Below are 26,809 nucleotides of genomic sequence, written 5' to 3'. Positions count from 1 at the left end.
ATGGATTTTTGGATATCTGAAAATTCAAAATTTTTATACCTTTTATCTAGACCTACCTATATCATATGTGCCCAGTACTAATAATTCTAGTTTTTAAAGGTCCAATAGATTAGTACCTAAGGCTCTACCCAATAAAATATTAAATCCAATATACAATTCTCTACTAAATCAAATATAATATAAGGTTTTCTTACTTCTCAAGTCTCACGTTAGTGTCACCCACGACAGAGCTCTTTGTTATTTTTTCAGATGACTACTTAGATTTTATTTTGTTCATTTCCACTTTTCCAGAATGCTTTTATTTGGTATAGATTTACTATGTTGGGTATGACTTGGATTTGTTAATCCTAATTTGAACTGGAAGGCTTTTTTCACTGAACAATTAAGATTTAGATTTACCTCTGTGGAACTAACACATGAATTTCTTTAATAAGTTTGTCTCAAGTCTCAAGAGTCAAATCCGAAAATCCAAAATGTCCAAACTGAATAATCCGAAACCGAACTTAAAATATCAAATCCAATCCGAACTTATTTGGAATGGATTTGGATTGTAATTTCTTCAATCCGAAAACCGAATATCCAAACCGAAAATTTCATGTCCAATTCGATGGCCCGAACGCCCATCCCTAATGATAATATTTCATATTTGCAACAAACAAAAAAAAATCACAAATAGGGATAGGACTTATCTCGTTTTTGGTCATTGCAAATGATAAGGAAAAATAAAATAAAATTCCACTTTTACCTACTGAATAATAGGAAAAAAATATCAAATATACCTCTCTACTTTAATATATTATTTATATTTATCTATCAGTATATTATGTGGTCAAAAGTTACCTCGTCCTTAAGAAAATTTTCATAAATACACTTAGTTAACGGATTTTTCGATTCCCCTTTCAATTACTTATAGTTGATTACACATATAACCCGCGACCCATGATACACATAACCAATTCCAAATTCCTTATATTAGAAAACTGCTTAGAGGTGAAGATAATTTCGGCCACATAGTATAACGGATGTCATTTTCCCTAAATTATATGATCAACTCAATTTGTAGTCCCTTATAAATTTATTTTTAATTTTATGTCTTTTTATAGGAGATGATTATTTTTACACATAAATAGTTTGAAAATAATACATCAGATTTTTGCAAGATCATTTTTTCTATTCAAATTGTAAAAGACCAATTGACCCATTTCCACAATTATATGGATGGTAGCTGGTTTTTATTCTTTAAAGTAAGTCGGATAATTAAATAGACACATCTACTTGCCCCGTTTTGACATCCGGACCCTTCTACTTTATGGAGTTTCATTCAAACACCTAAAGTTTTTCAAGATTATTCTTTTAACCCCTCTTACCTCGATTGATTTGCGGTAAAAACTTACTCGCACCGGGTGATTATACCAAGCCAATGGATGTATGACATATGTTTGCATATGTAAAACTATTACTTAGCCATGATTAATTAATGTTTATATTCAACTCATTAAATCATTTAATCATAGGATATTGCACTGATCTGGTGTAAATATTCGGTGTGGACAAATATTTACCTTGATTTGCTTACCCTTTTTCCAAAAGGTTCTCAATAATCAAATAAACGCGCTTACTTGCACATTTCAAACCTCTTACTTTATTAAATTTTAGTCAGACACCTAAAGTTGTTCAAAACTATTCTTTAAACCCCTCTTACCCCGATTGATTGCTTAACCTTTTTCTAAAAGTTCTCAATATTCTGCCAATAATTAAACCAATTGTCTAATCTTATTAGTATTAGGGGGTAAAATGATCCTGCCGTGTAGAAGGGTAATAAAGTAGAAATTTGACCAATATAAATAAATATTGTAGGAAAAGGAGTGCAAAAAGAATGAAGGGAAATTTACAATGAAGATTTCCTTAAAATACCAAAACACAGAATTTAATGCGAAGATATGTTTGCCATAAATTGATTATATTTACGTGCTAGGATGGGCTTCTCTACTGCCTTCCCAGGTTGAAACCATAAAAAACGAGTCTCTCGTTTGGAAGCATTAAATGTTACATATGCTTAACAATATTCTTACGAAAATAATATATATATATATATATTTGATAGTATTGCTTCGCAGTGGTCCCTACGTAATCTTTTACTCCATCCGTTTCAATTTATGTTAATCTATTTGACTGAGCATGGAGTTTTAAAAAAAAACGTTTAAACTTGTGGTGTTAAATGAGTCATATATATTTTGTGTGACTATACATAACATAAAAGTGAATTATTTTCAAATATATAAAAACGTCATTTTTTTCACGAATTAATAATGAAATAAGTTCACATAAATTGAAACGGGGAGGTATGTATTACTACAGGACTAGAATAGATAATATACATCCACACACCATCTTTTGTCAAAGTTTGCTAATTGTAGTGTTCAAGAATATAATGCCCCAAGAAAATGTATTTACCTTGTTTGTGCAGTATAACATTCTCACAAAAAATTCAATAACTTTACAGCTAATGTGATTACACTTAAAACTCTAGTCGGTAAAAAGATTTACATTAATATAATACGCACTATAGAGAGAACAAAAACAAACCAAATCTAAAATTAACATCTATTTAGGTTGTTTTTGATAGCATATGAAGGACCATATAAGCAATTTTAGTTGTTAAGATTGTTAAGGTTGCCCTGAATTTTCTATTTTATTTGGACTCTACCATAATTGTGTTTTATTTCAAAAAAAATTCTTCATAGAAAAGGTTTCCTTTCAGACATCTATAAATTGGCGGAAAAGTTTCGGACATGTCTCTCTCACAACACAAACATAATAGCATCCATATTAGAATAATATGATTCTTTTAATATAATTTACATACTAGCATCCATATTAGAATAATATGATTCTTTTAATATAATTTCTTTGTTATCTGATTTATCGCTGTTCAAGGTTTGTAATTGTTAGTTTCCGCACGACGCCGGGATGGGACCTCCCCTAAAAGAAAGAATTTACCTCGAGCCTATCCTACTCATTCTCCTTTTCCCGTTCCTGACCCTGAGTGTGGAGGGGTGTTTCGACTTCCCCTCCGGAGGACCGGTGTAGCTCGCATCGCTTACCGTCGATGCCCCTCCATGAAAGAGGTTTGCACACCATAGGCGAGTTCAGCTTCATTGGGAGGAATCGGTAGCAGCCTTAAGATAGAAGCTTCTTGAAGTCTCTATTTGGCAAAGGGAGACGGAGAGGAACTTGGAAGTCGGAAAAAAAACCAAGTGTAGCCATGGATTCTTTTCTAAGACTTCAAGAAATTTCGATAATCTGATTTCGATCCCAACAAAGATTAACATCGTTAAGAAAGAGAAAAAAAATCACCATTCAGGTGCAGCAAGAAATTAAAGTATCAATCTTCTTGTTTTCACACATCAGGAACAAAAAAATAGTAGAAGCTAGTACTAACATCAATGACAGAAATATTTTCTAGTTTAAATCCCACTTAGAAAGAGTAGTCAAAAGAAAATTAAACAAACTATATAAATATGAACACAAATATAGAGGAACTCATATTTCTTATTAATAGATCGAAATTAAAGAGCACATCTCATCACAATTCCAACAATTCTTTTTACAATTTAATCAAACACTACAAGCTTTTGATACTCTTCAGCCGAAATAGCTTGCATCATAACAGCTTCAGGACTCATAATCCCACCTTCTTCCAAGAACAAAGTGACAAGATTCTTTGAAAATCCACTCACAAGTGCCACCCCTTCTTGATTACTAGGTACTGGTGTTGCCACTGAATTCCTCAAATTCCAAAACACAATTTCAGGCACTTTTTTATAACCATTTTTCTTAAACTTCTTCTGTATAACTTGATAATCTGTCTCCCATGGATTCATTGAAGCCTGATCAAATTCCATGTCACTAAATACAAACACCCTCTTTATCATTTGTTCCTCGCTTAATTTCCCCTTCACAGCCACTTCAAGAATTTTATCAAACACTTTCTGAAAATCAGTATTGCCACCCCAAACCATTCTCCTAATAAAATTAGTCTTTTGTGACAAATTTTTCCCCTTCACAAAGTGAAATTCTGGATTACTGCTAAATGTGATTAACTTCCCTTTCCAAGGTTCTTCACTAAGTTCAGAAATAAGCAACCCTAAAGCAACAGAAACTTCCATTGGAGTCCCACTCATACTTCCTGATACATCACTTATTGCCATGCAATTTGTTAACTTCCCTATTTTTGCTAAGTCACTAACTATTCTTTCCCATTGAAGCTCAGCAACCTCAGGTCCCGTGGAATCCTTTAACGACGCGATTATCTCGTGTGGAAGCAATGCACCAGCAGCTATTGTTGTTTTTCCACTCTTCACATCTTCAATGTACTGCTGGAATCGTTCTTTATCGTGCTTGTAAAACAATTTCTTGTACAATGTCATCGCGACTGAAGGGACGCGTTTATAAGGAAGATCTTCCCATTTATTCGCACATATATACACCTCAGGAACCTCCAATGCCTTGTGTAATGGCACTAAAACTTCTTTCCTCAATCGATCCCTCACACGATAAGCATAATGCGCGTCTTCAAGATCCTGATACTCAATATAATCTTCGCGAGGGAATAATTTTCTTCCAATGCTTTCGCACATTAACAATGACTTATCATACGATGAATCAAGAGAGGGACACCACTTAGCCGCAAGACTAAGTTCATAATATTTCCCTTCATTGTACAATTTCATGTCCTCCCTCAATTGATCAGCAAAAAAACCTGAAATTTTATCATACAAGAACTTAAAATTACAATCTTTATCATATCTATCCAACAATTTCTTTGCCTTATCCATAATCTTTTCCAATCTAATTTTTTTTGCCTTCCCTTTACTCACATAGGAAATACTCCTTTCTTTTTTCTCCAAAAAACCATTATTTTTCTTTTCAGTCCACTCTTCTTTTTCATTTTTTCTAACATCAGGACCCTCAACCAATCTATACAAAATCTCCAAAACATCCTTAAAATAACCAAAATCAGCAATGGCTTTAACATTACATGCAAGGGTTTTAGGATGATAATAATGAAGCCATAAAGAAGAAGTATAAAACCCTTCTTTTTCTGATTTTCCAGTACCTCTAACTCCCCTTAAGTTACAAATAAGCTTAAGGGTTGTTAAAGCATCATTTTTCCAAGAAAGTTCTAATCTTTTTACTAAATCTTGATCTGGGGTATCAGGTACAATATGGAAAAAGAAATCTAAACATGGGTTTCCAGTAGATAAAAAAGTGGCTGAACCATTTTCTGTTAAACCCATTCTTGTCATAATTGGCTGATAAAAAATATCTTGTTGTGGTGTTAATGTTGACTTAATTATGAGGGAATGTAGGGTGGGTGGTGGGGTGGTGATAGTAGTGGAAATTCCATGAATTTCTGGTGGACCAAGCAATGCAGGTGGAGGAGACATTGTTGATTGATACACTAATTGGTTGAAGGACAATAATGATAATGAATTTGATAATAGTATGATTTATGAAATTTGTTATTGAGGAATGTACATATAGTGAATATTTTACTTGGTGATCACGCACCATCTATTTTTCCAAAAAAAAAAAAAAAAAACGCTTGGTGATCACGTACCTGTTTTCACTGACTGGAGTTGTTATTCTTTTGGATCATTATTTTAACCGACTGAGTGAAATTAGGCGGAAATTTTTAAATATATGAGATTTAGTTTTACTTTTTTTTTTCATGGTAAAAACTAAAAACACACAAAAAAAAAGTACTGGGGAAACTCGACTGTACAGCTAGAAACATATGCATATCAAATTATCTGTCGTGGTTAGTAAACATAGTTATTTAACATTATTTGTCGTTTTAGAAGTTCATAGCATAATTAATTTTTTTTTCTATTTTACCCTAAGTAGAATTTTGTCATTAATGGAGATGACACATAAATTGACTAAATATTTAATGAAGAGAGATTATACGTCTAAGAATAAAATAGTGAAATACCCTCCTAATTAATAATATTTCTTAAGGTGTGCGTAAAATAAAAAAGCTACAGACAGGTGGTGTAATAAATGTTTTGTTGTTTTAGTTGAAGGAAAAAAAGGGTTTCGATTTATTATTATAGTTAGAGATATTATCTGATATTTATTTATTAAAATTATCAGAAGTAGAACCATAATCCGTGATCGGTGCCCCCAAGTATGGATTGACTTAGGTTTATTTTTATTTCCTCTTTTTATTTTGGAACATTTAACCAGTTGCGGTGAAATTAGGGGGAAACTAAAAGTTACTATTCTTTTCATGTATTTGTTTACTTTATTCACGGTAAATAAGATAAGAGGAGAATATCATCAGATAGACTTGAAACCAAATTCTTTGTGTATCGTTTTAACTATTAAATTTATTCGCGCTTCGCGCGATTATAAAACATTTTATTTAATTCATGAAAAATTTATCTAAAAGAAGGGACTACTTTAGTCATCCTCATCTTAAATAGTTTATTGGATGATATATTTTTTATTTAGATTTATTACTAGTTCTTGAACTGTTGTGTCATGACCCAATCAGAGGGCCATGACGGGCACCCGGAGCTAACCTCCCGAGCACCTCTTCTCATACATCTCATAATCATATCTAGGTGGATCACAACGATAACTCATAACTATCATAATTTGTAAGGGCATGAGTCCAAAAGATAAATGCACATCTATATAATCATCCTCAACTATGCCCATATGCACAAGCTGACAAGGCAGCCAAAAATGATACACAAAAACATGAACCGATGAGGTTATAGAACATCTAACTTTATACATCTGTCTATGAGCCTCTACATAGAGTGTATGAAATCATAAAGACGGGATAGGACCCCGTTGTACCCAAATATGTACACAAAAGAATAATACCACTAGGCTGCAGCTCCGAAGCAAATGGAGCACTCTTGAGAAATCGCTGATGAAGCACCTAAGGATCCGATCAGTCTCCCTGCTTATCTGATCTGTCTCTCTGCTTACCTGCGGGCATGAACGCAGCAAAAGGACGTCATACGAATAATGCACTGAGTATGTAAGGCATGAATAACAACATAATAAAGATATGGAAAATAACATGAGATAAGAGAGATAACATGTACACTTGGATGCCTCTTAAGGCAGATGTCATGCATGCTTAGCTCTTTTTTTAAAAAAAAAACATTTTTCATACATACATATAGATATATATTGTTGCGGAACATGCAGCCCGATCCATATATCATATCATCCCGCGTCCGGGGCATCATCATAACGTACCCACTGCAGTGGTGTGCACATCTACGTGTCGTACCTAACCGACTATAGCGTGGCTCGGTTTGAGAAAATACATACATATATAAAGCATGCAAGGGAGCCCAAATAAAACGTTACCACTCTATTGGAGAGACGTAAGGTCGGTAAACCTCCGATTTCTATTATGAAATCATCATCATCGCTATATCTCATCTTGAAAGAACAATTATTATAAGATGAGATCAACAACAATGAATAAAATCAATAATCATGGAACAAGCTCAATAATATCACGAGAACATCAAGAACTATAAGCTTTGTTATCTGTAGAAATGGAATCATCATCATCATCATAGGGAACTTTTATCAACAATACTATAAGAACCTTGAGAATTATGAGTTTCTAGCAATTCTAGGAAATAGGACACTATGGATATCATGTATGAGTTCACAATAAGGGAATCATACCCTTAGAAAGAAAGGGTTAGCCTTAACATAGCTCGTCGTCTCCTTAACTACTCAACGCCTTGTCACACCCCCAACGAGGAGTATGACGGGCTCCAGCCCGTAGGGCGAAAATCACCTAACTTAACAGTTACTTTGAACATCACATACCATAACTCAAAGAACACCTGTACGCAGAAAAGGCCCAACGTAGAAATATCCGATAATTCAACACATATGTACATATGTGGACCGACAAGGTCGCCATTACATAACGTATATCATAAAGCCGGCAAGGCTATCAGAAAATATCAAGAACCCAAAACAAGGCCGACAAGGCCATACATAATATTTACATATCCCACTATGTCCATGAGCCTCTAAGAGTATACATATGAACATATATTATACTAACCGAAAAGTACCAAAAGATAGCAAGCCCGGAGTAGTGGTACTTGCTAACACCGCTGAACCTGGAAAATCCTACTGCGGTTGCTCCTCAATAACTCTATCGGAGCCTGCAGCACGAAATGCAACGTCCCGTACAATGGAACGTCAGTACGGATAAAAGTACTGAGTATGTAAGGCAGGAGAGTAACAACATAATTAAGATATAAGTAACATTAATAAGGCAAAAGAAAACTGAACATCTAGAAGTAGCACGAGATACAATGCATGATAAAATCATTTGTATGCTTATGTATATATATATATATATATATATATATATATATATATATATATACGTAACATATAGTATCCATGCCCGGTCGTAAGGCTCGGTGTTATATGTGTAAAATCATGCCCAGCCATTAAGGCTCGATGTTATCATCATTAGCCCGCGTCCGGGGCAATATCATAACATGCCTACTTCAGTGGTGTGCGCATCTACGAGCCATGCCCGGCCGACTATAGCGCGGCACAGTGTAGTAAAATAGTGCAATACAATTATATATATATACCATGCATGAGAAGTCAATGATATGACCTTGGCCTTTTAGAGTGACATAAGGTCGGTAGCCTCCGAATAACTTATGGAATTCGTATCGAGTCCAAAGAAGTAATCGATGATGATAAGTAAAATAATATTTTAAGAATCAATAAAATAACAAGACATTAAGATTTGAAATACAAAGCATGGGAATGGAGTGGATTTGTTATGGAACACTCGTGTTTATATTCTAGTTAGATTCGTGCCAAAGAAAGAGGGAAACAAACACCTTACATACCTTATCCGTCAAGCCACCACTTAAAGAAATCCTTACACCGATGCTTGCCTTTTACCCGAATCTATATATCGAGAAATACATCTTTAATCATACTTTCATCATATTTCCATCAACTTATAAGCACTAATTATTGAAGACTAATTTGGGTTACGAAAATTTGGGCAGCATCTCCCCTATATCATCTACTTCCTCCAAATACCAAAATAACTCCCAAACAATATTCTCAATATTCTACAAGATAAATATGTATATTTTCATCCAAAACTTTCTTCAAACCTCAATCCATAAGCCAACAACATCAACACAACAAACTATAACTTTTATTCTAGTAAATATTCCTAAATCAACGTTAAATAAGAGAGAGATTCAATGATTTATACCTTATCTTTACTAAAATAGCAAGATCTTCAATATTTACTTTGTTTTCAAGCCAACTCCAACACAAAACGGAATTATAATCGCGACTACTGTTATACCCCATTTAAACCGGGTCCAAGCGGGGTACAACATATTGGTGATCCCTAATTATTTCATTTAAGGAGTCACCACCAATTATTTTAAAAGGTGAATTAGGACACCTATTTTACCTAAGTAAACGCCTAAAAATAAACTCTAATTTTAAAGGTCTTACTAACCTAATAAATTCTAGGTAAGGGTTCTAAATATTCTAATGGGAAGGTATTAGGCATCTGTAGCGACTAATCTTTCGTTCCTGAAAATAATAATCAAGACAAGAAAAATAGCGACAAAGAATAATATTTGATTTCAAGAATTTGTGCGGGGGTTACAATCTTTATGAAATCTTAAATAAAAAGATGTAATCCTCTGATTCTTCTCCTCACGATACAGCCGTCAATCAAGGGCTTTGCTTGTTCTTGAATGGACAAATTACTTGTTGTTGATGTTTCACTACGAATGCGGAGCCGAGCTTTAATCACAAACGTAGAGATATGGAAACTTGCGGCTCACCACTTGGAGCGAAGACTTCTTAGTATGCGGAAGACTTGCGGCTGAGAGCTTCTCTATGTATATTTCTTCTCTTTTTCTTTTGGCTTTGTGAAGACCCCTATTTATAGTTGCAGGGGAGAGCTAGGGTTTGTATATGATTGGTTGAACCATGTCATTTGAACACTTGGCGACATTTGATTGGTTCTTCTATTGACTTGACATGCTGCGTCACTTATGCACGTGGCATGATTTTATTGGTCCTTGACTTGACTTGGCGCGCCACGTCATTTGACACGTGGCATGGACCTTGGGCTAATAGAGTGGGCTCATCATGTGAAGTCCGACAAGATAGACTAGCTGGCCCAATTGAATTGGTCTTTCAATTAAATCCATACCAATTGGACTTAAGCAATTAATCCAATTATATTAGCCCATAATATTTGTTCGGACGAATATATTTTGGATTTAATATAATTCGAATTTCTTGTGGATTTACTTTTAATAAAATTTCGTCATCTACAAATGCCCCCTGCTTCAAGGCTCGTCGGAGTGTCCAAACTTTTGTAGACTAGGCTTGAAGTATTAACTTAATGCTCTAATTGCAATGTTATGCCACACCAAGTAAGGATATGATGGACTTTGAATTAAATGTTCACGTGATGTCTCTTGTGAAAATTTTAGTCCATACTACATTAAATCATACTTTTCAAATGGGGTTTTACTTTTCCTTGTATGCCAATGTACTAACCCCTTGGTAATATATTTTCCCGAATTGTGTATGGTTCCTCCTAGTTTGTATATGATTAGGAGACTTCCAAAGCTGATGCGTTTTTTTTTTTTTTTTTTTTTTTTTTTTTTAAGGAATTAGGACACCCAGTTGATTTTGGACAATATGTTAATCACCGTCCATTCCAACTTTAGCTATATAGCCGCCTTTCAGATCTTTAAAAATAGAGATATGCTTCTCTTTCGGTTGGCGTCGTCAATCAGGAAGATGCTTTTAATCCCGAGCAAATCATATTACCAACATGTATAACTCTCCTATATTTTCCATATTTGCATGGTATTTCTTTGTGATTTATGAGGAGAAAATATGAACTTTCCATAAGTTTAAACTTTCCATGTCTAAGCCCTTTCCCATATTAGGAGAGAATAATGACTTTCCATAAGCCAAGACTTTCCATATATAAAGCCTAAACTTTCCATAAGCTTAAGCTTTCCATGATTAGATTCCAACTGGAACAAGGATTTCTTTGTGTAGTCCATGTAGGAACCAGATTTTGACATCCATAAATACACCCCTTCTCTTGGTGTTTGAGCGTCAATTTGAAGTATCTTCGAGCTGGTTCGACCCATCTCTATCAGGTAATTTCCTTCTTCCATATGTATTTTCGTCACTTTCTTCACAGTTCTGCATGTCTGTGGTAGAAAATTCATATCTCAATGTAGGAACGTCGAAATCATGATCCGCTTGATGTTTCGGAAACTAGACTCGTAGAGCTACGTCATATGCGGAAACTGTGACCAAATTGCTTATATATTTACTCAGATATTGATCGAGAATCAGACCTTCAGTTCTGGTTCACTGGTTCAGTAGTTTTGTGCGTCCTGACGAAAAATCTTATATCTTGACTTAGGAACATCGCAATCACGAACGGTTTGCGGCGTCGGAAAGAAGACTCATAGAGCTACGTCATATACGAAAACCACAATCAAATTGCTTCTATATTGGCTCAGGTATATTTCTTTTAATCAGCCACAGAATCTGATTTTGCTCTCTTGGCTTTGGACATGTTCTACGAAACTTACCTGTCCCTTTTTTTATTTCTTTTGCAGGTCTTTGGGTGCATCTGTACGACTTTAAATTTGAACAAAGATGATGCACTTTCGTGATCGCGATACGCCACGTCCTCATCTAGAGATAGTGAGCGACAAACGAAATCCGAACGCCAAAGTCCTTGCCTTGGAGGTTCAACCTCCGGTGATCGGTGCCTTCTCACTTGACGGAGAGCTTTCTACGCTTCATCTTGATGAATGGTCTAAAAAGGAGACCAAAGACGTCATGAGCAACTTCTCAGGCAAGGCTACTGTTATGGACGTCCCTCTGTTGAAGTCTGCAATTCATCGAGAAGTCGCGCCCACCGAATCTTCTCATCCCAATGGATGTTTCAATACTTGGATTATTCCCCTTTCCGTATTTGGTAAAGTTCGCCAGTTGAGTTCTTGACAACAGATCCAATGGACATGCCAAGACGACTTAGCATTAGTGGCAGAGAGATTGATATTCGAGATCAAACTATTGGCCGCAAGATAAAGCTTCGTGATATTGGGGCCTCAATCCATGTCTATCGTGCCAAATTGAAGCGTCGTGCCGTTGGCATTGAGAGCTCAAGATTTTATTTATTTTTTTGCAGGTTTTCAGAGAGTGTTTCGCTATCAAACTAAGGAGATTTAACTGTTGGCTAAATGACTGGCGAAGAACCACTTGGTATACCTTCGTTTGCAGTTACGGCTTTGGCGCCGAACCACACGTGGTGCATTTTTTTGGCGACGAAGCTCATGAATCATGGAGCATCCTGTTCTTGAGTTTGTCGAAGATGTACATGGTGAATTCTTCGTCCCATATTTGGCATTGAAGTAGATGAAATTGTCTCCTCTTTGCGGCTCGGTAAAAAAAAGCACTTGGAGCACTCCTTTGGCAGCGTTTAGCATCCCCTATTGAAGCTTGGACAGAAACTATGTGGTGCATATCATCATTGCGACTTGGCGAGGTTGACTCTTGGGGTATTCCTTTCCAAACTTCGGCGATCAAGTACTTGGCGCATCTTTGCAAAAATATTTATTCTTTGATGTAGGAGTGATGGAATGGAGATCCTCTTGATTCTGAAGAAACTAGACTTCAAAAGAGGCTACATATCAAAATATTAGAGCCAAACTCCTTCAGGATCGGCTTGAATTAAATTTTGAAGTTGATCAATGGATCTGCCGCAATGACTTTCCAGATTTGCATGCTTGGGTGCGAGAAAATTCATAACTCGGAGTACGAGCGTTGGAATCACAAGATTCCACTTTCTATGGAAAGAGGATTCATTGATCTACAATATGTATAAAAATCACGGCCAAATTCCTTTTAGATTTGTACAGATAATTCTCCAAATTTCAACTCCGATGCTGCCTTGTTCTATTTTTCAGCTTTGCGTTTCGGTGGGAGAAAATTCATAACCCGGGGTACGAGTGCCGAAATGACGAGATTTCAATTTATATGGAAAGAGGACTCATTGATATATAATATATATAAAAATCACGGCCAAATTCCTTTTATATTTGTACAGATAATTCTCCAACTTTCAACTCCGATGCTGCCTTGTTCTATTTTTCAGCTTTGCGCTTCGGTGGGAGAAAATTCATAACTCGGGGTACGAGTGCCGAAATGACGAGATTACAATTTCTATGGAAAGAAGACTCATTGATCTACAATATTTATAAAAATTACGGCCAAATGCTTTCTACATCTGTACAGATAATTCTCCAAGTTCAGCTTAGAATCTATCTTGTTCGAATCTTCAGCTTTGCGCATTTGTGGTAAAAGAAATCTCAACTCGTCATAGGAGCGACATTCTAGCTTTGGCGAGCGACTACTTGAAGCATCCATCAGATTTTTTAGTGGCATCATTCTTTGAAGAAATAGTGCCTACTTGACAGAAGCGTTTAAAACAAACTGCAATCATCTTCGGCTTCAACTGCCATCACGAATAGCTTAGATATTTTGCATGGGATGTTGTATAGATATTTCCATCCTTTCTTTCAAATCATTGATGTATCTAATTCTTTCAAGCATGAACCTATAAAATGTTCTCACTTGCTGTGAATTGTCTTCTTCTTTCCAGTTATGTTTGTCTCCTCGCTCGATAAAGAGGATCAAATCATTTCGTAGTTCCGAACAAGAAAGAAGGATTTTTTTTTTGGTGCGACTGAACTTAGAATGAAACCCTAAGCGCCTACGTACCTCGGTGAAGAGGATCAAGTCATTTCGTAGTTTCGATTTTTTTTTTTTTTGTCCTAACTTTTTCCTAGGCCGCCCCTTTCGAGGTTTTCAACCTAGCGGACATTTTTTGTTTGTCCTAAATTTTGCCTAGGCCGCCTCTTTCGAGGTTTTCAACCTAGCGGACTTTTTTTTTTTTTTTTGGGTCGTACACAGTTTAAACTCATGCGGGCCAGGAGTATCATCTTGCTTCAAGGATAGTACATCTTCAAGAATTTCCCGTTGATGGGACCGATCCGCAAGCCATCTGCATCTATAAGCTTGTAAGCGCCACTTGTATAGGCTTCTTGGACAACATATGGCCCATCCCACTTTGAAGTGAACTTGCTTCCAGATTTATGAGATATGATAATAGGTCTTCTTACCGCCAGGACTTGATCACCAACTTGGAAGGACCTCAGGCGAACCTTTTTATTGAAAGCACGGGAAAGACGAGCTTGATAACATTCAAGGCTTTGCTAAGCTTCCAGCCTTTTCTCATCAAGGGCCTCTAACTCTTCAAGGCGTAGACGAGCATTTTCTTCTTCAGTGAGCCCTTCTTGGATAGCGAGCCGCAATGAAGGTATTTGGCGTTCAAGTGGAAGGACCGCTTCAGCTCCGTAAACAAGAGAATAAGGAGTTGCTTGAGTTGGTGTGCGATGAGTCGTTCGGTATGCCCAAAGAGCTTCTTCCATTCTATCATGCCAATCTCTTTTAGACTTGGAGACGACCTTCTTTAACAAGTTGCACAAGGTCTTGTTAAATGCTTCAGCTAGTCCATTTGCAGCAGCATAATACATAGACGAGTTTCGTTGCTTGAAGCCAAAAAGCTCGCAAATCTTAGTCATCAATTTGTTGGAGAACGGCTTGCCATTATCTGTTATGATATCTAGGAATGCCAAAACGATAGATGATGTTTACTCGAATGAAGTTTGCCACATTCTCCTTTTTAACTTCTTTGAGGGCGACAGCCTCAGCCCATTTTGAGAAGTAATCCGTTGCAGCTAAGATGTACAAGTGGCCACCAGAAGATTTCGGTAGCGGTCCAACCACTTCTAGCCCCCAAGCTTCAAATGGCCAAGATGCAACAGTTGGATGTAACACCTCAAGAGGTTGGTGTATAAACTTTGCATGAAATTGGCATGCTTTGCAACTTCGCGCATAGTCCAAACAATCTTTCACCATTGTTGGCCAATAATACCCCATCCTTTTTATATGAAAGTGCAGTTTTGGCCCAGATTGATGTGATCCACAAACTCCAGAGTGGGCTTCTTGCATAGCTTGAGTCGCTTCTTCTTTCCCCAGACAACGCAAGAGAACTCCCTCGAACGATCTACGGTACAAAGTATCTTTGTAGTAAAGGAAGCGAGGGGCACGATGACAAATTTCGGTCTTTCTTTTTGGATCTTCTGGAAGAATGCTATAACACAAGTAATCGATCATGGTTTGTCGCCAATCGACCTTCTCAGCTTCAGTAACGGCCACAAGAAGCTCGAGTTTGCTTTCTTCATTCTCATCGTCCTCCGGCGGTACTATCCATTTCTGGCAGATAGTGATTTGCGCTTGGTCAGGCAAAGTCAATGTTGAAGCCAAAGTAGCCAAAGCATCAGCTTTCTTATTTTCCTTTCTTGGCACGTGTTGGAGAGTTACGTTGCCGAGCCACCCAATTAATTTTTGTGCATAGTGATGATAGGGATGCAATTCTGGCTTTTTGACCTCGTAGGTACCCAACAATTGATTGATTACCAATTCAGAATCTCCAAAGACTTGTAATTGTAACTGCTTCATATCAACAGCCATTTCAAGCCCAAGATGAGTGCCTGATATTCTGCAACATTGTTAGAGCAACATTGTGTTAAAGTGAAGGAATACGGTAAGACCTCCCCTTGAGAAGTGACAAATATCACACCAGCGCCAGCTCCTTCGCGATGTGCAGCACCATCAAAATACATCTTCCAAGGCCGTTGAATCTCAATGACCATTGCATCCTCATCGGGTAGTTCATCAGTTAATTCCCAATCATCGGGTATCGGATGGTCTGCTAGAAAATCCGCCAATGCTTGCCCTTTCACAGCTTTTTGAGGAACGTACACAATCTCAAATTGTTGAAATTGGAGATACCACCTTGCTAGTCGGTCGCTAAGGACAGGTTTCGACATCACAAATTTGATGGGGTTTGCTTTGGAAATAAGACGAACTACATGGGCTTGAAAGTTGTGTTTTATCTTCTGAATCGAGAAGACTAAGGCCAGACACAACTTTTCAATCGGCGAATACTTCAACTCATTTGGCGTCATCATCCTACTCAAGTAGTAAAGGGCATTTTCTTTCCCTTCGCTATTCTCTTGGGCTAAGAGTGCTCCAGCTGAACTTTCTTGTGCCGATATGTATAGTATCAATGGCTTTCCTGGCACAGGAGCCGCTAGAACTGGAGGTTTGATCAAGTAAGTTTTGATGCTCTCAAAGGCGTTGGCACAAGCCTGGTCCCATTCGAAAGGAGCACCTTTCTTCATGAGACGACTGAACGGTTGACACTTCCCTGCTAGATTTGAGATGAATCTCCTAAGATACGCCAGCTTCCCTTGCAGACTTTTCAACTCATGGATGTTTCTTGGCTCGGACATCTTCACGATTGAATCTACTTTGGCTTGATCAATTTCTATCCCCCGATGTCGAAAGACAAAGCCAAGGAATTTTCCGGAGGTAACCCCAAATGCACACTTCAAAGGATTCATTTTGAGTTGGTGCCTTCGTAGTACGTCAAACACCATTCTCAGATCTTGCAAGTGATCACTCTTTTTTCTTGATTTTACCACCAGATCGTCAACATAACATTCGACGTTTTTGTGAAGCATGTTGTCGAAGATATTTTGCATAGCTCTTTGGTATGTTGCTCCAGCATTCTTCAAGCCAAAAGGCATTACTTTGTAGCAATAAATACCTTTAGGAGTGCGGAATGCGGTAAGCTCTTTATCCTTAGGTGACATACGGATCTGGTTATAACCAGATGAGCCGTCCATGAAGGACATCGCCTCGTATCCAGTAGTGGCATCAATCATAAGCTCAACAATGGGAAGTGGAAATTCATCCTTAGGGCATGCATTGTTGAGATCCCTAAAGTCAACACATACTCGAATTTGTCCATTCTTCTTTCTCACAGGGACAATGCTCGAAATCCATGTGGGGAACTTAACTTCGCGAATGAAACCAGCCTCAATAAGCTTGTTAACTTCATTTTCGATCAAGGGAACCAATTCGGGCCTGAAACGTCGCTGTGCTTGTTTGATAGGACGTGTGCCATTCTTGACAGCGAGATGATGGACCGCAACTTTAGAGTCTAAGCCAGGCATATCTTTGTAACTCCAGGAAAATACATCCTTATACTCTTTAAGTAATTCAACATAAGCACTCTCTTCATCGACTGCAAGTAAAGAATTTACATAAGTGGGCCTTGGATCTTCATTAGTGCCAAGGTTGACTTCTTTCAATGCATCGACTGTCGTTTTTACCCCTACTTCAAATTCGAGCGGAGCATCCTTAGCGTCTTCATCTTCTTGAGGTTCGCCACCATCGACAGATATATGATAACACCAAGAAAAATCCTCCAATTCTTCATCAACCCTTATTGGAGATAAAGTATCCCTTTCATCTTGTACAGTAACGTGATATGAAGAGCCAACACTTTCTTCATCTTCATCCCGCTCCTTGGTGTAGACCACAACATGCGACTTTGCTTTTAGCACTTCTCCACATGAGACCACAAGATCCGTTTGCCGCCTCATCCTAGAAGGGATCAGACTTCGGAAGTCTTTGGAGATGTTTTGAGATTTGGGAAAAACTGATGATTTCATACGCTTGTGATTTCTCCGAATCTTGATTCCATTCTTCATTGGTCCTAACCTCTCAAATACAGAAACTCTCGCGGTCGACTTTCCCAGTCGGTCAAAGATAGACGGCTTTTTGTTAGAAGCAAGAGGTTTCTCTTCTGCAGTGTTGTAGTTGTTACTTGCCCTTCTTATGGAGATGCGAACTGGTGGGGGTTGTTTATACCCCAAACCTTCACGTTTTTGCCTCGCCGCAAGTTCCATCGGAAGCTTCCCCAATTTTGATGGTTCGCTAGGATTGTATCCAGCCTTTGCGAGTAGTTTGTAAGCATTTGGATCGAAACCTTCACCTGTACGCTTCGTAGGGAGTTCTTCATTTTGTGGCGAGCTGCTAGCCACAAATCTTCCAAGTAATTTTGTGGATGACATTATTGTGTCAATCTGCTTGATAGGAAGGGTTAGACCTCCCAACATGTTTCCCTCGTCCCTTTTGGCCTTTGGAACATAACGAAGAACAGAAGTCACTTTCTTACTCGAAGAAACGCCATTTGTGTTGGGAAACTTACTGACATCGAAGGACCTTTGATCTTCCTTAACTGCCGCCTTCTCCTTACAAGCAACCACCTTTGCATTTTTGTTCATAAACTCAGAATTATCGATTATCGCAACTTCATCAACTTTTGCGGCACATTTCTTTAAGTAGAACTTGGCATCGGCGAAGTGCGCTTCAGCTTCAGTGAAGGGATTATCATCGGCCATAATCTTCTTTTCAACTCCATCTTCATGATACTTCAAACACTGGTGGTAGGTAGAAGGGATCACCTTGTTCTCATGTACCCTAGGCCTACCGAGTAAGATGTTATACGAAGTCCTTGCATCGATCACATGCAACCATGTGCTAGATTGCAGCTCGCCGATGGTGAGGTCTACTTTGACAGCTCCTATGGCTCTTTGTCCCCCTTGGTTGAATCCTTGGATCATCAAACGACTTGCGGAAAGATCCTCCATTGCGATTCCAAGCTCCTTCATTGTGTGAATATGAAGGATGCTAACTCCAGATCCACCATCGATTAGGATTCTATTCACCTTTTGCTCACGTGCAAACCCAATCATTAATAAAGGGCGATTATGAGGTATGTCGCCGAGTAGAAGGTCATCATCGGTGAATGTGATTTTGGCCATGCACGCATCTATGACTTCAGGATATGACTTTGCAGAGTCTTCTGATGATCGACATGACGAGGTCACGTTTTTCGCTTCCTTCTCATCAACGGTACAACATGAAGCTTTTACATCATCAATGACGAATTTAGTGTGAAACCAACTCGGCAAGTATTCTCCTAATGTTATTGGCCGACGCGGTTCTTGGTAGTAGCGCCCCTCTATTTTCTCTTTCTTTGGGTGCTCAACTGGATTTTTTGTTTCGGGTTTCCTCACCTTCTTTCCCTTAGTCTGTCGTTTCACTGAATCCTTTCGCGAACCTGTTTTGCGGTGCTTGCGACGAGTTACGAGAGTCCAACCCCCATCATCAAGATGACCAATTTGGTTTTCTTCTTCTTCAGACGGTCCTCCTTCTACTGACACAACATCGCTCGGTGTAAGAAGAGAAAATATTTCATTCACATTAACTGGTTCGAAGTCTCCAAACTTAATCATTCCTGCCAGACATATGTTCGAGATGTCTTTCTCTCCATATCCTTCAACAAAGTTGCAGGTCATGACTGGATCGAGCGAGCTAATTGTGACACCAATTTGGTTTGCACTTTCTTTCTCATCTTCAAGTGAAATCTTTCCTTCGTGGGCTAACTCCATAACTTTATCCTTGAAGACAAAGCATTTCTCGATAGGGTGGCCGATCAACCGGTGGTACTTGCAATAATTCGGTTCATCAGTTCTCCCTGCTTCACTCGGCCATTTCATCTCGGGTAACTCAAAAAGTTTCAGCCCAAGAAGTTCATCAAAGATTACAGAAACGTCTGAATCAAGGAATGGATAATCCTTCTTTTGCATCTCCTTCAAAGTTGGTTTTCTGTTCGCTCTATCCTCTAAAGAAGTTGTCTTTACGCTCTGCTTCTTGCTTACTTTAGTGGTGAACTTCACAGGCTCAACATTAACGTTCATGGATTCTTTCTTTTCGGTCTTGGAAAAATATCTCCCCACTTTCTTTACTTCTTGCTTGTCTTTACCTTTGCGGGATTCATAGACCGGCGGTGCTTCACTTCCAACTGACACCATGCTTAACTCCATGTCATGAGCACGAGTGGCCAATTCTTCAAAAGTCTTAGGCTTTATGCCTTGTAAGATATAGGTGAGACCCCAGTGCATACCTTGAATGCACATCTCTATTCCCGAAGCTTCGCTAAGTTTATCTTTGCAGTTTAGACTTGCATGCCTCCATCGGTTGATGAAGTCAATAACTGGTTCTTCCTTTCGCTGGCGAGTGTTTGTAAGTTCCACCATGCTTACGGTGCGTCTTGTGCTATAGAAGCGGTTGAGAAACTCCTGCTCCATTTGCTCCCAACTATCAATGGAACCAGACTCAAGGTCTGTGTACCAATCAAAAGCATAACCTTTAAAGGAACGAACAAACTGTTTGGCAAGGTAATCACCATATGTTCCAGCGTTGTTGCATGTTTCAATGAAGTGTGCCACATGTTGCTTCGGATTTCCCTTACCATCGAACTGCTGAAATTTTGGGGGTTGATAACCGGCAGGTATCTTCAAGCTATCAATCCTTGCAGTGTACGGCTTCGCATATGTAAGGGATGATTTTGCGAAAACATCATATTTATCCTTGATGGTCCCCATGATGAACTCCTTTATTTGATTGATTGGAATCATCCCTTCAGAGGAAACTTGAATTTCTGAAGCATGTTCCACTTGTTTTGCAGGAGATTCAATCCTTTCTTGTGCTTGCGGACGTTTTCCAGGGGCATGACTCGAATCCCCCTCCATCACACTATCAAACCTGTCTGTTAACTTGACAATTCGATTATCTTGATCTTGCACATATTTGGTCAAGTCTCCAATTGCCTTTGTCAAGCTCGCGAGTTGTTCTTCAACAGTTGAAGCATTGGTCATCATCGCATGCATCACCATCATAGATGAAGAAGAATAACACAGATTTTCGTGAACATAGGATGCGGACATGTTATGCGGAGTAGATCCAGTGCTCAAGACATCATCATCAGCTTGCCTGAAGGATTTCTTGGGCTTAGATAAACTAAGTTGGGCAAGAACCCTCTCCACCATTTTGGCGACATTCTCCCCTTCTTTTGTGATGTTTGCGGAAGACGAACCAAAGACGACAGCAGATTCAGGTTGTGCTTGCGGAACTCGTTGCCCTAGCATTTTGGCTTGGTTCCTTGTGACAGGTCCGATGCTCCCCTCAGTAACATCTAGGATACTTTCAACAGCAACAGAGAATTTGGATCCGGTAGTTTTTGCGGATGCGGATTTCGAGTTGACCTTCTTGGAAGCCATCTTAGTGTTTTTGAAGTTCAACTATTGGAGAGAAGAGATGAGAGGTAAAGATGGTCCCACTGGGCGTGCCAAATTTGTAGCGACTAATCTTTCGTTCCTGAAAATAATAATCAAGACAAGAAAAATAGCGACAAAGAATAATATTTGATTTCAAGAATTTGTGCGGGGGTTACAATCTTTATGAAATCTTAAATAAAAAGATGTAATCCTCTGATTCTTCTCCTCACGATACAACCGTCAATCAAGGGCTTTGCTTGTTCTTGAATGGACGAATTACTTGTTGTTGATGTTTCACTACGAATGCGGAGCCGAGCTTTAATCACAAACGTAGAGATATGGAAACTTGCGGCTCACCACTTGGAGCGAAGACTTCTTAGTATGCGGAAGACTTGCGGCTGAGAGCTTCTCTATGTATCTTTCTTCTCTTTTTCTTTTGGCTTTGTGAAGACCCCTATTTATAGTTGCAGGGGAGAGCTAGGGTTTGTATATGATTGGTTGAACCATGTCATTTGAACACTTGGCGACATTTGATTGGTTCTTCTATTGACTTGACATGCTGCGTCACTTATGCACGTGGCATGATTTTATTGGTCCTTGATTTGACTTGGCGCGCCACGTCATCTGACACGTGGCATGGACCTTGGGCTAATAAAGTGGGCTCATCATGTGAAGTCCGACAAGATAGACTAGCCCAATTGAATTGGTGTTTCAACTAAGTCCATACATGTTGGATTTAAACAATAAATCCGATTATGTTAGCCCATAATATTTGTTTGGACCAATACATTTAGAATTTAGAATATGATCCAAATTAATTTGTGGATTTAAGTTCGATTAAATTTCAGTGTCTACAAATGCCCCCTGCTTCAAGGCTTGTCGAGCTTCATGACTTGTCAAACCTTTAAAGACGAGGCTTGAAGTATTCACGAAGCGAATGTTTTTTTTTTTATTATTATTATTTGCCTCCATATAGTTGATTTCCCGCAAAATATTTGAAATCTGACGGGAAATAATTGTGCTCAAGCTCTTCAATCGTGTCGCAAGCGAATTTTTACCACCGCCATAAGTAAGCCTAATCCTACTAGGAGAGAACAGTGACTTTACATCCATAAGCACTCTGCATATTAGTAAAAAATAGTGGCTTTCCATACATAAGTATTTTCCATATGCAAACACTTTCATATTAGGAGAAATCAGTAGCTTTCCATACGTAAGTATTTTCCATGTGCAAACACTTTCATATTAGGAGAAATTAGTAGTTTTCCATACGTTAAGTATTTTCCATGTGCAAACACTTTCATATTAGGAGAAATCAGTAGCTTTCCATAAGCCTAGACTTTCCATATATAAAGCCTAAACTTTCCATAAGCTTAAGTTTTCCATGATTAGATTCCAACTGGAACAAGGATTTCTTTGTGTAGTCCATGTAGGAACCAGATTTTGACATCTATAAATACACCCCTTCTCTTGGTGTTTGGGTATCAATTTATAGCATTGTCGAGTTGGTTCGAACCCATCGCTCTATCAGGTAATTTTCTTTCAATATGAATTTTCGTCACTTTCTTCACAGCTTACATGTCTGTGGTAGAAAATTCATATCTCAATGTAGGAACGTCGAAATCATGATCCGCTTGATGTTTCGGAAACTAGACTCGTAGAGCTACGTCATACGCGAAAACCATGACCAAATTGCTTATATATTTACTCAGATATTGATCGAGAATCAGACCTTCAGTTCTGGTTCACTGGTTCATTAGTTTTGTGCGTCCTGACGAAAAATCTTATATCTTGACTTAGGAACATCGCAATCACGAACGGTTTGCGGCGTCGGAAAGAAGACACATAGAGCTACGTCATATACGAAAACCACAATCAAATTGCTTCTATATTGGCTCAGGTATATTTCTTTTAATCAGCCACAGAATCTGATTTTGCTTTCTTGGCTTTGGACATGCTCTACGAAACTTACCTGTCCCCTTTTTTTATTTCTTTTACAGGTCTTTAGGCGCATCTGTACGGATTTGAATTTAAACAATGATGATGCACTTTCGTGATCGCGATACGCCGCGTCCTCATCTAGAGATAGTGAGCGACAAACGAAATCCGAACGCCAAAGTCCTTGCCTTGGAGGTTCAACCTCCAGTGATCGGTGCTTTCTCACTTGACGGAGAGCTTTCTACACTTCATCTTGCTGAATGGTCTAAAAAGGAGACCAAAGACGTCATGAGCCACTTCTCAGGCAAGGCCACTGTTATGGACGTCCCTCTGTTGAAGTCCATAATTCATCGAGAAGTCGTGCCCACCGAATCTTCTCATCCCAATGGATGTTTCAACAACTGGAGTGTCCCGCCTTCTGGTTTCGGAAAAGTTTGCTACACACCCGGCTACTGGGAGTGGGTGGAAGATGTGCTTCCTCGCTATAAGGAAGTCTTGGAGCGTGTCAAAGTTTACGATGCCATCTACGCTTCTTTGTTTACATATGATTATGATGACAACGTACTGCATGCTTTTTGTGAGCTTTGGCGTCCGTCTACCAATACGCTTTCCACTTTCGTCGGGGAGATGTCTATCTCGCTTTGGGACTTACGAACAATTGCAGGACTTCCCATTCACGGATCTTTTTATGATGAAGTTGTTCCTTCGGCGAAAGAATTGACGCAAATGGACAATCAGGGGAAACCATGGCTCCCCAAGAGCTGTCTATACTTGTTTTCAGCCTTTTACAAACTTGCCGAAGGTGGCCGCCATGAGGTGTCCATCCATGATTGGGTGAAATTTTGGTTTAGAGGACCAAGCAGGTACGCGGAACCTCCGCAAAAGGCGTCGAAAGGTCGTGCAACGAAGCCAAGATTGAATCACAATCCTTCCGGGCATATTGACATGAATTACTTACCACGAACCGATGAGGAGCATGCCCCCTTCGTCGAGCTAGGAGTGGAAGATTCACTTAGAGATGAGACGAATTTGTCGGCTTTCCTAACATGTTGGCTCTGCAAGTTTGTTCTCCCCCATAAGAAAATTGATTATGTGCGTGCTAGCGTTTTTAAAGTGGCGAGCTTGATGGCTCATGGAGAGAAATTCTCTTTGGTAGTCCCAGTCCTTGCGAGCATATATCGTGGCTTGAGAGAGATCTCTACTTCTCCAGACTTGAAGCAGGGGGATATAATTTTCCCCATACACTATGTATATGGCTGGCTAGGAGAATATTTTAAGACCCATCATCGTGCCAATCACTCACATCGGAGTATACCTTTATGCAAGATTTCTGGCGAGAAGATGGCCAAATACTTCAATTTTTCTGACGCCCGAAAGTTATTTCAACAAGATGATGCCCGCCACCTCCATCATTTGGCATTGCTACAAGGTAGGGAATTATACTTCACTGATACTGGCGATCTCTCAGATTCATGGAACGATACTATCATAAGCCTTCGTTCGAGCTATGTTACACTTAGGCATGATGCGGATCTCATCGTGGAGTCCTATAGCCCTTATAGGTTTAGCAGACAATTTGGTTTTTGTCAAGACATCCCTGGACACCTCATGGAGCGACCATACGATGGCACATTGCTAACACTAGCACAACTTTGGAATTCTTCAATTCGCCTTGGAACCTCTTCAAAAGTCATAATTCCGGTGCGCCCATCAGAAGGTAGTTCGCCTTTAATGACTCGTGAGTACATGGAATGGTGGCTAGCCAATCGGACAAATCCATCAGAAATGAGTCCTCGAATTATTTCACAAAAATCAAAGCAAGATCATACACCTATGTTGTCCAAAAGAGGTCCGACTCGAATGAAAGAAAAATTGCATCCTTATTCTAAGTCCGAGGTGCAACTTAATGATACTCCGCAAGCTCATGAAACTTCTTCTAAATCCAAAACCTTGAAGGATGTTGAAATCCCTATGGACAAAGGAGTTAAACGCGTCCGACTAGTCTCCAAGACAAGTGCTACGGCTCCTAAGGTGACCAACAATACTTCCAAAAGAAGGGAGCCTTCGAGTTCATTGGACAAGGGCGCCAAAGAAACATCAAGTCTCGCACCATCTTGCAACAAAAAGTCTCGCCCTTCCTCTCTTCCTATCGATGTTGGAAATACCCTCGCATCCTCTAGTTCGACGGAGAGTAATACAAGTGGATATCGACATTGGAATCGTTTAGAAAGGAAATCGAAGGAGTCCGACGATCACCATAATGAATTCGCTGATTTGGACGCTATTAGCATTGGATCTGATATCCATCTGGATGGGGATCCAAACTCGATGATGGGCTTGGAAGAAGTAGCAGAACAAGTAATATTTCTTCTCTCCATATTTTCTGCATTTACACTTTTTGTTTTTAAATCTGTTTTTTTTTTTATTTTTTGTTTTGTAGTTGGGTTTCCAGAAACTAGACGGGATGAACGCGGCTGAAGTTGTCGTTGATCAGATTACACATCCGAAGACCTTCAGACCTTCCTCACAGCCATTGCAACCTAGCGCGTCGAGCTTTGATCCACAAGGGACTATTTTCCGCTTCAAATCAACTTTCGTCTCTGAGATATGGGGTGCATTGTGCGGATGGATTACACAATTTTCTTTAGGTTCCTTAGACAGCTTTATGGTGTTGGAGGCAAGTATTTCTTCGACTCTTGAGGAACTTAGGAAAATCAATATTATCGATGTTTCTGCTTTGGAGGGTCTTGTCGAGAACTTCTTCAAGGCGTATGCAGAGTATGACTCTTTGAAATCGTCGAAGATGACTAAAGAATTACACCAAGAATCACTTTCAGATGCACAACGGTGCCTCGATGATGCTAAACAAGAACATGGAAAGCTAGATGGGTCCATGAAGGAGCTTCAGGCAAATCTTGCGAATGTGGAGAAAGACTTAGCAGCCTTGAACTCTAGGAAGGAGCAACTTATTGCATTCCTTGACAAACACCAAGAGGAGTTGTCCAAAAATCAAGAGAAAATCGCCATTACAGAGGGCGAGATTCATACTATTGAAGCTAATCATGTGCTATCTGATGAAGAAGCAGAGAGACTATCCAAGCTTGAAGAGGCGGTTGAGAAGAGTCGTCAACAAATCCTATGCTTCAAGCCTTTTCCGTGACTTAGATTCTTGCTTAGGATTTTTACTTTTTAATTGCTTGTTATGATGTAGTGACATTTCCTTCTTGAAGCAATAAAAGTAGTCGCCTTTATTTCAACATGAATTATTTCGTCTTGTGATTTGGATCAATTTTCTCTCCCCCTTTTTTTGAAGATAACTAAAGAATCTTTTTTTTTCTCTCTCGAAATTTAGCTTGAATTCTGCCTTGCTCAACCCTTCAGATTTGTGCTTTGGTAGTAGAAAATTCATAACTCGGAGTACGAGCGTTGGAATCACAAGATTCCAATTTCTATGGAAAGAGGACTCATTGATATACAATATATATATAAAAATCACGGCCAAATTCCTTCTAGATTTGTACAGATAATTCTCCAAATTTAGCTTAGATTCTGCTTTGTTCGACTTTTCAGCTTCGTGCTTCGGTGGGAGAAAATTCATAACTCGGAGTACGAGCGTTGGAATCACAAGATTCAAATTTCTATGGAACGAGGACTCATTTATATAC

The 26,809-nt window shown here is 38.9% G+C and overlaps 2 protein-coding genes across 2 annotated transcripts; one reads left to right on the top strand and one right to left on the bottom strand.

Annotated features, from left to right (window-relative positions):
• Positions 1-3,544: 3,544 nt before the first annotated feature.
• Positions 3,545-5,526, bottom strand: LOC132610047 (uncharacterized). Its single transcript, XM_060324301.1, has one exon. The coding sequence runs from the start codon at positions 5,448-5,450 to the stop codon at positions 3,615-3,617; it is 1,836 nt and encodes a 611-aa protein (XP_060180284.1). The 5' UTR covers positions 5,451-5,526; the 3' UTR covers positions 3,545-3,614.
• A 17,668-nt stretch (positions 5,527-23,194) lies between these two features.
• On the top strand, positions 23,195-26,410 carry LOC132611317 (uncharacterized). The gene is made up of 2 exons (XM_060325746.1): positions 23,195-25,502; positions 25,585-26,410. The coding sequence occupies exons 1-2, from the start codon at positions 23,244-23,246 to the stop codon at positions 26,302-26,304; spliced, it is 2,979 nt and encodes a 992-aa protein (XP_060181729.1). The 5' UTR covers positions 23,195-23,243; the 3' UTR covers positions 26,305-26,410.
• Positions 26,411-26,809: the final 399 nt, after the last annotated feature.

This window comes from Lycium barbarum, chromosome 9 (genome assembly GCF_019175385.1).
Source record: "Lycium barbarum isolate Lr01 chromosome 9, ASM1917538v2, whole genome shotgun sequence".
Classification (NCBI taxonomy): Eukaryota; Viridiplantae; Streptophyta; class Magnoliopsida; order Solanales; family Solanaceae; genus Lycium; species Lycium barbarum.
The sequence above is the reverse complement of the archived record's forward strand: the minus strand, read 5'-3'. Positions and strand labels throughout refer to the sequence as shown.